The sequence below is a fragment of the Chaetodon auriga genome, chromosome 4, assembly GCF_051107435.1.
Source record: "Chaetodon auriga isolate fChaAug3 chromosome 4, fChaAug3.hap1, whole genome shotgun sequence".
NCBI classification, from domain to species: domain Eukaryota; kingdom Metazoa; phylum Chordata; class Actinopteri; order Chaetodontiformes; family Chaetodontidae; genus Chaetodon; species Chaetodon auriga.
This window is the reverse complement of record NC_135077.1, coordinates 4,245,691-4,264,394: the sequence shown is the minus strand read 5'-3', so window position 1 is coordinate 4,264,394 and position 18,704 is coordinate 4,245,691. Positions and strand designations below refer to the sequence as shown.

General features: G+C 44.1%; 1 protein-coding gene across 20 annotated transcripts in view; it reads left to right on the top strand.

Annotated features, from left to right (window-relative positions):
* The window catches only part of nfixa (nuclear factor I/Xa), a 115,284-nt gene that overhangs the window by 11,486 nt on the left and 85,094 nt on the right, over window positions 1–18,704 (top strand). For 2 of the 20 annotated variants that reach the window (XM_076728327.1, XM_076728324.1), the window contains exon 1: window positions 1,851–2,043. The exons of 16 other annotated variants lie outside the window; for them this stretch is intronic. In XM_076728327.1, the coding sequence (XP_076584442.1) occupies window positions 2,017–2,043 (27 nt within the window). In that variant the 5' untranslated portion in view covers window positions 1,851–2,016. Of the gene's footprint in view, window positions 1–1,845; window positions 2,044–18,704 lie in introns of those variants that run through there. 2 more of the 20 variants (XR_013077081.1, XM_076728338.1) reach the window with 2 other exon arrangements.

Sequence of the window (18,704 nt, the reverse complement as noted above, 5' to 3'; positions counted from 1 at the left end):
CCGCACCCTTGCACACACACACACACACACACATACACACACACACATACACACATACACACAGGCGTATATCCACATACAGAATTGTATTTACACATATGCACACACACACACACACACACACTTCCAAACACTCTCACTCGCACACATGCACAAGGCAGGGGCTTATGTATAATTGCAGGCACTCTGCCTGCATATATGAGTTTGATTAGGCTGAGGAGCAGGGAGCAGGCGAGGATAAAGCCAATCCTGATTAGAAACAGAGTGTATCGCTTCCATACAATAGAAGTCACAATGAAACTGGTTTAGACCACTTTGTCCAAGTTCAGGTGTCTTTTGTCTCTGAATACATATACAGGACACTAGAATATGACTTGGACTGGGTCGAAAAGGAGAACAATAGGAATCTGAGGGGTATCACAGCCGAATATATTCCAGTCATTCAAACAGTAAATTGACAACTTGCTGAAATAACTTTGGACTTGTTCAGTTCCTCGAAGTCATTCGAGGCGGTCCCCAGAAATACATGTGAATGCTCCTTCAATTAAAAATATAATGTGGCCTTGGTTCTAACCTTGAGGCGAGGAGCTTCTCGTACCCAAACTCTGCAGCTACGATGGTCCTCAGCCAAGAGTTGGGCCTCAGATCCAGCCGTGGCAGCTTGTAAAATGAGTTAAACACAAATAACTTTGGTCCACGTTGGAGCTGATGTTTCCGCTGCATCAAACACTTTGTCCGCTGCACACTTTTCATTTGCAGTAACAAATGCTCAAGTTAAGAACACGGGGGCCTCTTCCACTTAAGACACTTGAATTAGTTCACTGTGTGCTGAAAGCTTTGTGTCACTCTGCAGCTGACGGGCTGACCAAATACCACAGCAGAAATCTGAGTTGTAAATTTCAAACCTTTGTTTCTATTTTGGTCACACATGGGTTTGCTTCTGCATTTTGTGTGACAGCGAAGGATATGAAAATGGAAAAAGATAATCGTGAGGAAATCTGCCTCCTCTGTCATTTGCGTTTACTCTGTACTCATTGCTAAAGTTTAGATTTACAGCTTATTTATAATACAACGTCAAAAACATACTGTTTGCATGTTCTGGAAGGAATCTTTAAACATAACAAGGTTTCTTTGGAATATTAAAATGATACCACAAGAGATTAAATTGTACTGTAAGCAATTAAATACGATAAAGCCATAAAGTCACTGTGAACTCACCACTGATTAACAAAGGCAAACTGTCAGATGTGAGGCAAAAATGTTACCTTAATCTTTGTTCAGGAAAAAGGAGTTTTGGCTTTCTTACCTTATCATCTATCAACATATCTGTCAAGACAGATAACACAGATAGACACTTTGTTATTTTTTGTCATTGCAATATGAGATTAAGTATCTAAATATGCCGCAAAATCATGACTGAATGTTTGTTGCAGGAGAGGGAAAGCAAGAGCAATTATCCCTCTCACAAAAACTAAACGCTGTAATATATGGAAAGCAGGATGGTTACAGAAATTCCTGCAGAACTGCAGGTCCAGATGGAAATATTGCAGATATTCCATATGCATTTTATAAAATACCATAAAACACGACGAGGTGACTGAACTCACCACTGCGTGCCACATGCGCACTGAGCCCCTGCAGCACTGTGGTGCTACTGTAACCTCGAGCGATCGCTCTCTGGGGTTTTAACGAAGCGCGGATTCCTAAAAAAAAAAAAAACACTATAAAAAGCCGATGATAATTTAAAATACAGTTAGGTTTGTGCCGATCTGAAAGAGAAGCGGGGAGGGAGAGAGAGAGCGAGAGAGAGAGCGTTAGAGAGAAAAAGGGAGGGAGGGAGGGAGGGAGGGAGAGAGCAGCAAAAACTTTCCCCTAAAGTTAGTGCGGAGCTTTCACTGCGAGCGAGGCGGGGTTACAGCCTGGACTGAGCCACAGCGGCTTTGCAATGCGGCACCGCAGCGAACCTCCATCCAACTTTATCATCAGCGACTCCAATTTTCATCTCTAGACACAACCATGTACTCCCCGTACTGCTTGACACAGGTATGAAAAAACGCCGTTTTTCACGCTCCTCTTCGCTGCTTTTTTCCGGTTTGGTGCGCCTCCGGTGTGTGTCTACTGTATGTGGTTACAGTGTTGTGTTGTCCGCCGTGCTGCTGCCGCCGCTGCTTGTCATTTGTTGCGTTTTTAAGGACCCTTTTTCCAGCTCTGCTCTCTTTTCCCCGATAGTGTTTAACCTCGCTCTCTCTCTCCCCCTCTCTCGCTCTGTCTCTCCCCCCTTTCTTTTTAATGGCACTCTTCCAACGGGCTTTCTTGTGCGTCTCATTGCGCATGGTTTGGAGAGAAAATGGCGCTTCTCCCAAATCTATTTTATATAAAACGGAGGTTGGAGAAAGGGGAAGAAGGGCTCGGTGCCCTGGCAGTTGGCGACTGATCACAGTCGCCCGAAGGCAATAATCGACTTTATCGACAAACATAATAAACCACCGATCGAGTTTTAATGTGGCTCGTTGAGTTGTGGAGCAGTTCATCTATAGATTTATTTCTATATGAATTAGGGTCTCTGACTGGCTGTGACGGAGGTCTGCCGGTCTCCAGCCGCTGTCAGCTCTGGGGGCCTTTAGGGTCACCGTGGACGCATTCAGAACTATCTGTCATTTAGTTTATTTCACTTCGGCAGCCTCGTTTTTTTAATTCAAAAGTTTTTTGGGGGGCATCCTGAAGCCGACAGAGGGAAGGGTGGGCGTGTGTAGTGTGGAGAGTCCGAGCTGCATGGTTGCAGTTTGATTAATCAGAAAAAGCAGCTGACCTTTAAAGCAGCAGTCAAGCTACTACATGTTATTTACCTGAGAGCACAAATTGGAACTTTTACGGGACTCGCTGACTGTAAAAGAAAACCTCTCTTTAACTTGTGCGCAATTTCAAAGGCCGTTTGGAGTAATGGTTCATTTGGAAGCTGTGCACAGTCAATTCTTTGTTTTACTCGTGTTAAAAAGAATATAATAAAATGTATTAAATAATTAAGACTTCCACGTTGAATATTCAGCTCAAATTTTTGTCATGAACAATGTTATACTCCGTTTTGACCTTTCGGGCCTCATCTCCATGTGCGCACTTCTTGCAATGCACAAAAATAAGTCTGGACTTTCTTTCTTTCTTTCTTTCTTTTTTTAAGCAGCACAAACACTGAAATCAAACTTAGCTTAATTATATTTCAGTAAAAATATCTAATAGAAATAACCTTTAATCGATCAGTGCCAAAGCTGCACAGTGAAAACACTGGACCGGCCGGTTTGACACAAGTGGCCTTTTTCTGTTTCTTATTATTTTTTGTTTTTTGTTTTTGTTGTTTTTGTTTTTTTTAAATCACAGTAAGTCTATTTTCTTTATGTGCTGAATTTGTCTTATTCAAGTGTTTACACAGTTTTATCTGGAAATTAAACAGCGTCATGTAGCAGCTGACAAACAGCAAAGGTCAAGTCATAAATGACCTTTTTTGATTTTCCTGCAGCAGCGGTTTTTGCGCCTCGTGAGCACATGTTTCAAGCTCGAATTTGAAATGAAGCTTCAGGTCACACACAGACCTTCCGTTCAGCCACTGCAGAGTTAACAGAGGAGAGCTGCAGGCGCGCCGAGCCTCAGCTTCAGGCCGCCGCAGGTCCGGTTTTCCCCTCTGCCGCTCGGTTAACCACCTTACACACCGGGCTGGAAGGCGTTTTCATGTGTCACTATTTTCCCATTATAAACTCATTTTTTAAAGATCAAGTTGAATATTAACTTGGAACATCAGTATTTGTCAGGAGGCACAGTGGTTTTGTCTGAGGTCAACAGCTTCCGTCACCCATGACTTAAACAGTCCCCTCCAAGAGGCTTAATTATAAAGCTTCTGTTCTGTAAGTGTTAATGAATGAATTCACACTTTGAACTGATTTTGCCTTTAAGATACATGTTTGAGCGCTTCAGGGAGGTCACGGCCCGCCGCCTTCCTCTCGTCCTGAGAGTTACGCTGTTGTTCTGGGAAAATATAACATTCGCATTTGTAACTGAATCATTTAGAGATAAAATTAGACCTAAACACATGAAGCAGAGAAATTGCAGTCATGCCGTTCCTTAAACAGAACAGTGTGTGACTTTGACGAGCTCCGTGGAAAAAAAAAAAAAAAAAAAACCCTCTCAGTATTATTTCAGGCCTTCTGACCAGACCTCGACATGTTTTCTCTTGATTGTTTATTGTCGTCAGAAACAAGAGAACAGCACTGCTCAAATGCAAAATAATATTTCACCACATCTTTTTTATTATCATTACTGTCACAGAATCAGAAGCCGTGGCTGCAAAACAGGCTGTAGTTAAAACGCGTCTGTCTTTTTTTTTTTTCATCCCTCTCTCCTCTTTTTTATTTTCTCTTGACCTCTCTGGCGTCTGGAGAGTTTTGACGGAGACATTTTCTAATCAATAGTCTGTTTGATTTGCTCCGTAAAATAAATCCAACAGCCCTACTGCATATTTAGCACAGATAATTTTCCAAGCCTGGTGGTATGAGGCAGAGGTCCGCATCGAGTTTTCTCTTTCTTTCCATTAATTAAAATTAATTGGCAGCAGATCCTCTCACACGAGCGCCGCATGGACGCGTGCTGTCCATATGCGTGATACATATTGATCTGCTTAGGCTGCTGTTATTGCGTCTCCCGGTCCTACTGATGGATATCAAGCGGAGCTGAGTTGTTTGCACTCTCACGTCTCCTTGAGAACTTGTGCTTGTACTTAAAGGATATCCCGCCGGCTCAAAGATAACAGCAGTCAAAAATTAACTTGAAAACCGCCCGTGCGTCCTGCTTGCACACACCTCTGCTTCACACCTGTGATTTAGAGTGGACTTGAACACTCGCATTTAATCAGCTTCCCTCGCCTGTTTTAATGATCTCTGTAGTGTGTGTGTGTGTGTGTGTGTGTGTGTGTGTGTGTGTGTGTGTGTGTGTGTGTATCCACACCCTGTCACGCATGCATGCATTATGCGTCTTGTAGCCGTGACTGCTGTTGTCGTCCTATGACTCCATTAAGTGAGTTCTTCGAACTCAGAAACGTAAATAATTCACAAATCGCAGAAAACGTGCAAAACTGATGCAAACAATCTACAATGCATTATTAATGCTGATAAAAGCTTTGCTGGAATGGCCTGGTAGGTGACGGACCCGATCAGCCAAAAGTGGTGCACGTCCACTTGCCAAACAGCGCCGGGAGGTTTTTTTTTACGGGGCTACGTGGCATTGTTTCACATCCCTGTGACGGAAACGCATTTGCATAAAGTTTTAATGCGGTTTGAAGGTCGCGGAGGCGTCGTTAATTAAAACTTTTATGTGCTGCGTTTTGAAATCAATTATTTCAGACTCCACTTAAGTCCCGCTTATCCAAATGAGATGTGGGCTGCTAATATGCAGCTCGTCTCGCAAACACTGCCAACTTTTGAAGCTTTTGCCGCAAACTCTCTCTCCCTCTCTCTCCCTCTCTCTCTCTCTCTCTCTCGCTAAGATGTTTAACACTTTGCGGAAGATCGTTTAACCGTTTCCCGCACATTTCACAAGCAAAAAAAGTTTCATTTGCTTGCTGGAGTCTTGCTCAGAAGCGCTTCGTGTCCAATTCTTTGCACTTCTAAAGTGTTTTTTTTTTTTTTTTTTTTTAGATTGGGAGATCAAATGAGTCCTTGAAATTCACTCAGCCGCGCAGATTGGCAAAGCACTTGAAAGCATGCAGTGAAAGCCATACATACTGTAGCCATGCCATATAGCCATAGCAACAGAGAAAAAATGTGTGTAGTCAGTATCTTTGGTGATGGAGATAAAGGAACTTTTGTGCATCAGTGCATATGGAGAAGTATGAAGTCTGTGTGGCAATATGTGTGGAGCCCACGCAAGCAGTTTCTATATATTATCCTAAATATCTTCTACATGAAACACACTCAAATTTTGTTTAATTGTGTCTTCCTGTTCAGTCACCAGGATCAATACATTAAAACTCACGTTCAAGGCCCAAGTCAATACCTGCCCGTTATAGCTGCAGGTTTGTGCGTGTGTGCATGTGTACAGTATGTGTGTGTTTCTTACTCCTGCCCCGTTTTGGGCCGATGGCTCTCCTGCGTCAATCCTCGGTTCTGGTTTCACTGGGACCGGACGGTGACGGCCGCGGTGCTGGTGTAAGCCGAGGTGGGCCTGCATGATCTGGTAACATACCAAGCCTTGCCGGCGTCACTTTGCACCACACACACACACACACACTCACACACACACACACACTCTAATCCTGCTCACACAGAGCTAGTTGGTAGGCACAGCACAGGCAGCGGAGAATAGGTTTGCTGTATAGACGGTAGACAGGGTGGACGTGGCCTGCCAAATGTGCCAGGACGACAGGCAGGCAAGCAGGCAGGCAGGCAGGCAGGCAGGCAGGCAGTGGGTTGCAGGCAGAACCCAGGGGTACATTGTGTTCTTTTTACTTATTCATCCTTTCTGCTGGAGGCAGACCAGGTCCACCTTACACTGCTTGGCCCAGAGTGAGAGCTGGTAGGCAGGGACAGAGGGATGGGACGGAGGAAGGAGTGCAGGGAAGTGGGAAATGGCACAACATGTCCATGTCAGTGAAACAGTGTCTGAATGCATTTTGATTACATGGAAATAAAGAAAAAAAGTTCTTGATTTGTGTGAGGGATCTGTTGACTCTTGAGACCTTCAAAACACATGAATGGAGTTCAAATATTTAAAATCGAACATTGTGCATCATGTTTGTCAAGATTTACGTGTGCACAAGTGAAAAATATTAGTTTTTGTTTGTAGAATGCATGTATGAGGCCACTGAGCAAAACCCTAAGGTAGCTTATGGACGGTCCTCTGCGTCTGTGTGTGTGTGTGTGTGTGTGTGTGCGTGTGTGTGTGTGTGTGTGAATCTGTCTTGGAGGTGAGTTAAATCCAGCACTGCGGTGCTCTGCTCATCCCTTATCTGTGCAGTCTTGCTGACCGCCCATAGAAAATGGATTTATCATGCTTAACTGAGGCAGTTGGCACAACAGGGTAATAGGTGGTTGTCCCTTGGATGGATGGGCATGTGTGTGTGTGTCCGATATGTGTGTGAATATGTGTATCCCCCCACCCCACACACACACACACACAAACACACACACCTCTGCCTCCTAGTGTGGATTAGGTTTAGGGCTGATCTGTGGCCAGTGGAAGCAGGCAGCCCCTATAGCAGTCTTATGTTGGTCTCTGATATAGTTGTGTTTACCAAGCCATACGGCACACACACATGTACGTGTGCACACACACACATAGAGGCACACTCATTTGAAATCAGACTGAACACTCACATATGTTATAGACAGATAGACGGACGTGGTGGAGGAGCAGCAGAGTCACAATCACTTCAGTGTGCTGATACTGAGAACATCTCTCTCAGTTTGGCCTGTGCCAACTTTTGTCATGAGCGTAGAAAGTGCTCCAAAACTAAATATATGCAGTTACCCAGCAGAGCTGTTGTTGCTGCAATGCTCACTACCCAATATAATTTTATTTTTGGCAGTGGGTAAGAATTGGGTGTGTGATTGACTGATAATTGCTTATCCTCCCTGTGCAAAAGTGCTATTATTTTTTCTCAGGTTTGAGAATCAAAGCTGCAACAACTAGCAGTTTACCGTCATTTACACTGTGAAAAGACTTTTGCCAACAAGCGATGAGATGATCAGAGAGTGGAACCCGCAAAGGAATCAAGGGCTGAGAAGACACAAGAGCCAAAGGACTGTGCTCTTCTTGCAGCTGCTTGGGACAGACTCCCCTTCACCTTCATCCTGCTCCTCCTCCTCCACCCCCTCCACCTCCTCAATTAGCTCCCTTTAAAAGCGAAGTAACGGTTAGTGAGAGATCTGCATTGTTCAAGGATGAGCTTCTGTTGTTGTTGTTGTTGTTTGTCTCTCCCTCTCTCTCTCTCTCTCTCTCTGTCTTTCTCCATCCCCCTCCTCCGTCGACCCTTTCTTTTTAATTTTCTCAGAGGCTTTTTTGTGGGGGTAACCCCACTGAATGGGACAATGCAGCCTAGCGTGAAATTAAAGCTCTTAGTTAGTTTGGAGTTGCTCAAAAGAGGATTTTACACATGCATGCATTCATACACCCTCCCATACGCTATAGATATAGCTAATTAGAGGAAGTACACCCTATGTCGAGCATCAAGGGCCCAATTAAAAGAGTAGGGGAAACCTTGGTGCGCAAGATCTAGGCCAAATCAGCTCTGTGAATGCATTTCTAGGCCTTGTGTGTGAACAGTATGTCTGCCTTCTTAATCCAGGCGGGAGAATATGGACAAGACTGATATGAGAAGCGCACAAGTTTCATTAACATATGCATGTCACGTACTGGGTAAGTAAATGAAGAAAACAGTCGGATTGATCATCCTGACAGGCGACTGCCTGATTCAAAACAGATTGGATTGCTCTTGCTGACTCTTCCAAGTCTCGTTTTGGAAGTAGTCTTCAATGAAATGTCTGTCATGCATGCACATTACAGTTTTTGTTGATCACGTCAAAAGGCATTTATTTATTTGGCACTTAATGGTGCATGGAGTCTGATGACCGTTTGGTTTTGTCAAATTCGTTTGCATGGTACATAAAAAAAAAAAAAAAAGCAATAAGAAGTTAAATAGCAGCCTCTTAGAATAACAACAGATGAAGCAATAATGATCTGCGTGTACAGCGTAACCTGTCTTGATATGTTTATCATATCTCTAAAGTGTAGCTGATAGAAATACATGAAGCAGACTCTATAGCCACAACACCCCACTGTGTTGAATGACTACCTAAGGTCATTTATTTTTTGCCCGTGTGTGTGTGTGTGTGTGTGTGTGTGTGTGTGTTTGCAGAGGCAGACTAATATAGAGCAGCAGCAGTCCACATTGCCTTAGGGAGTGAGAGTTGAAATATTCACCAGACCTAATAAATGTATCTGGTGGTGGTTGGTGAAGCAAACGCACCAACAATCTTTACTGCCAGTATTATCAAATTACACACACACACACACACACACTTGCCTTTGTTCAGCCCTATTTCCTCAATGTAACTACTGGTCATAGAGGCCTGCAGTCCCAGCAAGGGAGCCAGTGAATCCAGTTAGTGAGTCAGACTTTGTGGAACAAAGTGTGCTGCTCTCTGACCCCCCCCCCCCCCCCCTTTCCCTCTCTCTCTCTCTCTCTCTCTCTCTCTCTCTCTCTCTCTCTCTCTCTCCCTGGCACTGGCAGCTTGCCAGGGGTGGAAAAATCTATAAGCCATTGCGTAATATACCATATCTTTACCTTGGTTGAACCCTGCGCAAGATCCACAGCTGTGTGAGCACACAAACAGAGACATGAGTGTGTTCATTGCTTCTGTGTGAAAGAAGGCGACAGACAAGACAGACAGAGGCAGAGAGGACACACAGAGTGGCTTCTTTGTGGCTAGTTTTCAGTGTGTACCCTCATATAAACAGTATCACACCACTTTGATCAAATGCTGCTGACAAAATATTTTCCAAAGTAGACCAAGCACGGCGTTCGGATAGCCCTCTGCGAGCGCTGTGCCAAGACGAACGTAAGCTGAGGCCATATAAAATTTATCTGTTTTTCGGGCGAGTCACGTTAAAAATGGAAATCAAATTAACTTCATGTTTTGCTTTAATGACATATAAACTCCATGGCAACACCACTGTGCTTCCAAAGCCAGTGGCGTAAGTGATACTCACTACTGGAGTTACTTGTTCTCCATGCATATCTTTAGAATGGAAATTAATGTGCAAGGCTCCAGGCTACCAGGGCCTTTCATGTTCGGCACTCCTCTTCTTATCCGGTTTGCGCTGCGTTGATGCGTTTGGTGCTGTGTTTCAGCAAGTGCGGGCCTCTCTTGCAGTGTCCGTGCACCTGAAGCTTCTTCGGAAGCTGTGTGTCTGAGCTCCTGAGGGAGGGAGTGTAATGTTTTTATTGGACGCATTTTTAACAGGCTTTAGTCGCTGACTCTGACTTTTCTGTGGAGTGTTTTGATACTGTAAGTTCACAGGTGTCATCTCTGTAATTGCTCTTATATCACGCAGAGACAGTGAGACACACACACACACACACACACACACACACACACAGTGTACAGGATAAAAGGTAGGTAGGTATCAATTTTCATCTTCACTATTATGATCCACTCAGCCGGTGATACTGGCCATCCAAATATCACATGCTTGGCCTGATTTGTTTTTGATGGTGGTGATTATTATTAAATGATCTGTAATGACTACTGATAATCCCCATGTGCACCCTGGATTCGCTGAGAGGCAGTTGTTTGTTAATGCACCACTGAAACCTAAAACACATACAGATGTGTGTGGGACAAAACCACAAACTCAATTGAGAGCCCTGCCTTTGTCTGAGTGCATGCTCGTGCTTAATTTTCACCGGCTTGCTTATGGAAATTTTGCAGCAGACGTGCAGCTTTTCAGCACAGGGCCCCCACATTAAATTCATTTACTTTGCTCGCCCTCAGCTACACAGTGTAAAGGGTCAAACTGTGTTAGAGTGGTGATGGTGGTTTGGGTCTTGGGGGGGGGGGGGGGTGACAGCTGGGTGGGAGAGGGATACAGCATCATTTTTCACCTCATGTATTGCATATGTATTTGTGTGTGTGTCTGTGTGTGTACTGTGTGAACGTGTGTGAGGCGGACTGCTGATATGTTTGTGTTTATTGACTCAAAGAGACGGGCCGTGGCTGCGTACACAGCGGTGTACGGGTGGCAGAGGTCCAGGCTTGGGGGAAACGTGTGTGTTTAAAGTACACACAGGCCTAATTATGCTGATTTAAGCATTCTTGCGGTCCTCCCTCTGGCTTGTGGTGAGTTAACTGGCACAGGGGCGTCCAGCAGAGAGAGAGAGAGAGAGGGAGAGAGAGGGAGAGAGAGTGATGGCAAACATAAAGAAGACAGAGACAGAAACTGAAGGCGAAATAAAAAGATTGATTCAAAAAAAAAAGAAGAAGAAGAAAGAGAAGAGGTGATAGTGGGCTGCAACACAGTGAGAGTGACTACGCAGAGAAAAATGTTGTCCCAGACACTGGTGAAACACAGGAAAAACATACAGCCGCCATCAAACTTCCCAGCAGGTTTTTTCCCTCCACACTTTGGGGTTAAGAGCGCGCCCGCTCTTCGTATTTATTTTTATATTCAGATGTTATGGATTGCTCCGGGAAAAGACCGTCCCTTTTCCCAGCAAGAGGAATTAATACTGTTTGAATGTGCTCTCTGGAGTCTAAAAAGAGGAATTTTGCAATGGAGTTTACAAGTGAAAACCTGACCGCTGCTAAATAAACAAACTAGGGATGATTAAAAACTGACCCCCGTTTGTTGGCTCTCTGCTTGCTGGCCAGTGTGTGTGCACCTGTCTCCTGTCGCTTTACGCACATGCATGTCCCTTGCAGTTAGTGGTGTATGTGTGCTGAAAGTGGGCGACAGTGGGTGTTCTATTTGGTTCATGTCACACACGTTTTCGAGTGTTTCTGTTTGTGTTGCCTTATGTATTTTTGCCTGTTTGAAACAGAACGCGGAACAAAAATACTTTCTTAGGTAGTGTCCGTAGCACACTGCTGTGTGTGTGTGTGTGTGTGTGTGTGTGTGTGTGTGTTTTATGCACTTCTGCATTGTGACTTTGTTGTCTAAAAAACAAAGAGTATATAAAAGGGCCGTACAGATTCCTTCTGCAGCAGAGCAGAGCACAGATTGATGACGTCGGCCTGTGTGTATTCAAGCCGCCTTTCACGCAGGTGATAAAATCCTGCTGGAGAGGCAGGCAGGGCTGCTCAGTGTCTCTGGGTTCATTCCCTGCACTGTATGAGACGGGATCAAGCAACACCAAAGCTCACATGTGCTCTCATCTGAAAATATGCTCTCACGTTCCTTACACTTCATTCCTATCTTTTTTCTCTCTCTTTGTGGTTCTCTCAAAACCTCCCTCTTTCTTTTGCTTTTTCGGTTTGCTTATCTTTGCCTGCTTTTCTCTATCTCACTCTCTCCCCATCCCTCAACTCTCTCTCTCTCGCACACACACACATTGCGTCTTTTACTTTAACCGTCTCTTTCTTCCATTTTACCTCATTCTTTCCAGCCCCCTCCGCTGCTCCTCTCTTTCGTTCCCTCAGGAAGAGCCACAGTCTTATCTGGGATATGTTGGATTTGGTGAGCTTAAAAGCCACTTTACTAACTCCCTGTCTGCCTCTCCAGAGAACAGCTCAGGCTATCTAAAACAGTTTCACCATTCTGCAGGCTTTGTCCGCTGGAATGCTGCTCATCGGACGACTTTTCACTCCCTATGGCCTCTTAATGCTAATCCTTTACCTGCCTCTCCATCTTCTTGACTTCCACCCTCCTCTCCCGTCTCTTTTTCTCCCTCTGCTTCTTTTCTGTTCCTCCACGGACCGAAATGCTTGATAAACACAGATTGGGTTTCTTTGGTGATGTGAAGGAATGCTAATGTATCATAACCATATTACAGTACTTAGAGGAGGCAAATGGTGCCAAGTGGTATCTGGAGAATCAAATCTCTGCACAAGAGCCTTCTCTCCCGTTCAGATTGAAAAACGGTGCTCCCATTTTGATTTTCCTCACTGGAAATATACAAAGCTGAAAGTCCCTCTAGAATATGATGAAACAATGGCGTTGTTGTATTCGATAATGCAATTTCTCCAGGAATTGGAAGGCTAGCCTAAATAAAGATGAGGCCAAATCCTATTTTGCATCTGATTTTTATTATTATTATTATTATTTTGGATGCCTAAGCACTTAAATATTGCCCAGAACATTCCCCTATATGTACTTCTTTGAAAACCATCCACTGCTGTCCTCTTTGTGAATAAATACTGCTGTTACAATTTGTCACTGTTTAAAGTAAAATGATGTCTTTAGAAAGAGCGCACTGAAATACTGTACTGATACTTGGAAGGCAAAATACTTATTTAAATGCTTGAAGAGTGTAACCAAATGATAAGTGTAAATCCAGAAGCAATCCTAACAGGATATGATCAGACCCAGGGCAGGCCCTCTGTGGCGTGTGGCAGGCAAGCTGGAGTGAGGGAGGATTTGCTCGTTTTATTATTAGGGCCTGTGTGTGTTGTTGATGGAGCAGCTCCATCCATGTTGACTCACAGAGAGACAGCGGTGATGGCTACACTGAGCAGGGGTGTCAGGCTTGGCTGATGACTCCAACTCCCTAAACAGCACTGCAAAGGCAAACCTTTCCTGGTGTGTGTATGTATGTGTGTGTGTGTGTCTGCATGTTTATGAGTCTGTTTGTGCATGTGCATTCGTGTGCATGTGTGCGTGTGCAGGCCATACTGCATTTGCATGTGCGTGTGTGTGTGCGTGTGTGTCTGTTTCAGTCCTGACAGCCAAGAAGCCTCAGCAGCATCTGACGTGGCAGCTCTTGCTGCTTTCAGTCCAGCTCTCTCCTTCTGGCTCACTTTTCTGTGATACTATCTTTTCATACAATCACATGTTTATAAATGGAGACTGACTGGTATTTCATACCGGACCAGTTTCGCTGAGAGTTGATAAACACTGTACCATTCCCTGCAAAATAACATGGCAAGTGTAGAATATTTATTGCAGCTAAGAATTTTTATTGTCAATGGGACAGCAGTAAATCTGAGCAGGAAGCGAAGTAAAGGAGGAAAAGTTAAAAAAAAAAAAAAAAAAAAAGAAAGAAAGAAAAAAAAAAGATAAAAGATAAATAAAAAATTTGGCTGGATTCAATCTGAGGCCAGAGAGGGCACATTTGATGCTGCCTACAAATATACCAAATGCTATGAAGTAGTTGCACTTATATACTTTTCACTTATACATTTTCTGATAATAAAAATTCAATATATAAGCATGACTGTTGTAAATCTAACTCTAACCTAATTTGAAGCTTGGATCAGTTCCCCTCTCCTTTTTCGTCTCCCCGGCCGGTTTGTGAGGTGCCTTTTTATCGAGGTGGGTTTCCACCATTTTATGTCCCCTCTGAGGACATGTACTTATGGCCGTCTGTCTGTGGTACTGTGGTGCTCCTGAGGTCTGTGCAAGGTGGTAGTTTAGGCCGGGGAAGTCAGCGAGCGTGGTCACAGAGGAGATAACTGCACACACTCTCTTCCAGAGGCGCCCGTCTGCATGTCTGTCTATCCACCCCTTGCCTTGGTGGATGATACATCTTCAGAAAAGGAAAGCACTGGTTTGAGAGGATAAAAGTTTCAAAATGATTTAGTTGTGTGTGCGCGCACGTGTCCTCATGTGTTTAAGTGTGCTCGTGTGTGGTTGTGAAGGCTCTTTGTTTCTCGCCTCGCATGTGTTTGTGTGTGTCCTCTGTTTCTTCCGGCCTGGCATGGTGCTCGCCCTACAGGGAATGCCACTCAAAATGAGCTGAGCGACCTTTAACCCTCACACTGCCAGCTCAGAGGAGGCATAACGTGTTGCCATATCAAGAGCCTGTCTCCCTTTAACCCAAACTCTGTCATGTGTAGCAGAGATTAAGACCCGACTCTCAGGAAGCCATTTGGAACAGACACCTTTTAACCCTAATGGGATCAGAGTTGCACATGAAGCCACTTGGAGCAGCCACCCACTCTTAACCCCTAACACTACCAACTCAGCGCAGACAAGGAAGAGTGCACAGGCAAAGGCCCAGCTCATATCATGCCACAGGGAGCGGGCACCGTTTAACCCTCGCAGCGCCAACTCAGCACAGGCAAAACTCCAGCTCTCACGATAAGCAGAATTAAATCCGCAAGCTTCAGTGTTCCTGATAGGGAGCTCACTGATGCAGAAATGGGATGCTAATGTAACAGGGTTGGTTTTCCATCTGCAAAGTAGCATGCAAACATTCGCTGTGTTCTAATTGTAAATGATAAATTGTGGTCACCAGGCTAAGAAGTTCTATTCTTTTTCATATCAAGAAATTAAAGACAAAAAAAAACAAACAACCAAGAGTAATTTGCCACATTAAACCCTGCCAATATTTCTGCCGTGCTCCCACAAGTGTCAGGAAGAAAACAGCCACGTTTCCAGCTCGACAACCATAGAGGTATGAGTTGTAAAAATTTAAAAGGGTTTCATAAAGCCAAGAGTTGTAGAATCTCATCTCATGGTTAATAATTCTTCACTCACCAAGACTGGAATCAGTTGGGTTTCACCCACCGCTCGAGCATTTGCTGTGTGCAGCTGAGATGTTGATTTGGAACAATGCAATATCCTGCCGTACTTTTAAATATGAAGAAGAAATGGCTGCTGTGTAAACATGACCAAACACATGGTTAAATCACTGCACCTCTCGCATTTCTTTTTGCTTGAGTGAAGGGGGAGGGTTTGTGTGCTCCACTCACACTCTGCTCAACAATCAGGGAAATAATAAATCGCAAAAAAAATAAATAAAAATAAATACATTTGCAGTGCAGTATAGATGAATGTGCCAACCTGCTTATTGCAAATTCTACATTTAATACTAAGTGGTGGCAGATGATTTAATGGTTATACAAACCGCAGCGGATAAAGAAAAAATATAATTTCTAAGAGATACTTTCCCTTTAAGGGAAGTACCAGGGCATGAGTTGTGGCATGAGTGGCTGTGTGTGTAAGAGAGAGAGAGTGAAAGAGATAGAGGGAGAGGAGAGAGAGGGTAAAGGGAGTTTCTGCACTTGCCTGTCTGGCAATGACCGAGGAATGAGTGTACAAGTTTGAGTCTGGGTGAGTCAAGCTGTGTGTGTGTGTGTGTGTGTGTGTGTGAAAGAGAGACAGAGAGAGAGAGAGAGAGAGAGAGAGAGAAAGAGTGGCAAAGGACAGGAGAGGGAGTTCCACAGTGAAAGGAGTGAGGGGGAGCGGAGCGAGAGGCTCTGGAAGATGGATAGCAATGGAGATAGAGCGAGCACAGGCGATTGGTAGAAGTGAGAGCGTGAAGCAGCAAAAAGCAGAGGGAGGGATGGCTGAAGTGCAACAACAATATGGACCGCAGGAAAGGGAAAAAAGTGTTAGAGGGAGAGAGAGAGAGGGATTTCAGAGCAAGAGGTGAAAGAAATAAATGAAGGAATGGAGGAGTAGGTGATGGTGGTGGTCGGGGGCACAGAATGAATGTGTGAGTTGGGCTAGTGGTGAAGCATTTGCATAAAGGGTGAGGGCACTCTGCCCGGGCTTTGGGGAGAGGTTGGCATCTCGCCTTGCCGACTGGCAGAACGAGGACCAGGGAGGAATAAAAGAATGAGGGGGAGCGAAAGAGTGAGAGAGAAAGTCTCTCAATAGTGCATCTCTTGTGTGAGGAGAAGCAGGGCTTGGCTGCTGTTGGAGCAGGGCATGGAGGGGGGGGATATCGGGTTTCATTATCTGCTTGATTCCTGCTATATTTGCTAACCATGAGGTTCAAAGCCCTCTCTGCAGCTGTAGGCAGAGCATGGTAGTCCGTGTGTGCCGCTGGCATGTGCCGACTGGAACGCTGTAGGTGTGTGCAGCATGCGCTTCTGTTAGGAGTGAGGCAGAAAGTGTGAGACAGACGCTCTCCTTCCCTGCAAGTTGAAGCTTCTGCACTGTGCCATCACCCCGCACACACACAACCTCTCCACTAGCACAAACACACACTCCAAGTATCACACTGGCTACTTGACCTTATCAGGAATGGCCGGCCTTGTACGGGGGGGGGGGAATGCTGTACTCTTAGTTTTACTGCAGCATCCTGTCGGAAAATGCCACACCAACTGTATGCCTGTGTGTGTTTGAGTCAGTTTGTGTGTGTGTGTATTCGCCATGGCGATGCCATCGAAACTGGTGTAATGTAAACGCACAGACGACACACATGCAGTAGTCTGTATGTGTTCACTTAGCATACATGTAATCCTATACTGCCCCATCTAGCTGCAGCCACATGTTGAAATGGTTTTATTAAATCATTGTTTGCAACATGCAGCGCCAAAATCTCCTAATTTAGTTTGAAATCTATAACTTTGCCCGGTTTTATTTATACCACGATAACATCAATCCTAAGAGAAACATTCTGTCTAATTGACGGCGCTGTTATCAAGATTAACGTGCAGTTTTGCATTATGAGGAGTAAATGTATAATGTTTCACACGGCTCTTTTTGCGGTTCCCACAATTCATTCCTACAATACATTCTGCTGTATGCAGTGAGTTTTTAATTTTGTTCACTGAGGTAAAGCCAAAAAAAAAAAAAAAAAAAAATCTATTTAACAAATGGTCATCACAAAATGTCTTTTAAAGTTGTCCAGATTGAATTCAGTTCTCTAAATATTTTCAGAATAGAAATTGGGAATATTACTCACTTGTGAGGTTACGGTTATGTTTATAATTAACCGTATAAGGTGAAGTTTATGCAGATGGGCCAGAGTCATAGAAAAACCACACAAACCTCAAGAAAATCCTGGCTGAATTAATTTTGGATACCCAAAAAAAAGAAAAGGAAAAAAATCACAAAGAGCTCCTGATCTTATCTGTGATGTGCTTACATTTGAGGCTGAAACAGTCTGCGCAGACAAATCCATCGCACAAACATGAAAGAATATCGAGTATAAAATTACCCAGGTCTGACTGCAGTCATGTCAGAAGCCCCAGCTTGCCATCAGTCCTTGTGTCTCTGGAGCTGTTTAAAGTTCGTTCGCTCTGTCTTTCCCTCTCAGCCTCATGCCACAAATGGCTTCCAGACTTTCACACATAGTAATGCTTCAGTGTGTAAACAGGCGTAATTACAAACGATGCGCAGACACACTTTTAACATCAATCTGTGCCGATGGGAGAAAGAGAGCAGAAAGAGGGGAAGTTTTTTTCCTCTTCCAGGGAGTAGAATGGATGAAAAGGGTTTGAGCTGGATGGAAATGGAAGGACTGGCAGTAATGAAGTTAAGGAGGAAATTTTTAAGAAGAATAATGTGGGTCTGTGTGTGAATGCATGTGTGTGGGCTTGAATAAGTGAATGAAAGAGGAGGGAAAAAAGGACACTTATTTTTTCTATTTCATGAGAGTTTCCAAGGAAATAGTAGTTTATGTCAACTCGTCCATAATTATTTTATATCCCGGAGGCTTGTGAGGTTACTAACCCATCACCTCTTAATGGCAGGGTGTTACTCACCGCTAGTCAGCCTGCACACCTTACTTTTCCTGCACTCCTCATGGGAAGAAAATATGGAAAGTTCGCTCAACCCGCAGAAACTTTTTTTTCTCCTCTTCTTCCTTTTTCTTTTTTTTTTTTTTTTTAACAGAGTGGACAGAAACAGAAATGGTATTATGCCTGCACTGCAGTGTGGTTTTGAAAAGTCCTGAAAAACATTTGATTTATATACAAACCAGCTCCAGCAAACTTAACCCAAATTATTCTCGACCATCTCGAGTGATCAGAGCGCGCGCACGCACACACACACATGCACACACACACACACACAAAGGAAAAATAGTTCAGATCTCTCACAGTCTTTCCCTGACATCACCACAGTACTTGTCAATATCTGATTTCACACAGCAGATGTCAAAGATGAATTCCAGTCGTGACACTTCCTGACATGCTATAACCTTCATCAGCTTTCTGTTTGTGTGTGTGTGTGTGTGTGTGTGTGTGTGTGTGTGTGTGTGTGTGTGTGTGTGTGTGTTTCCTACCCTTATTTTAAAGGATCATCTTGATTGTCTGTGAGATAAATTTAAT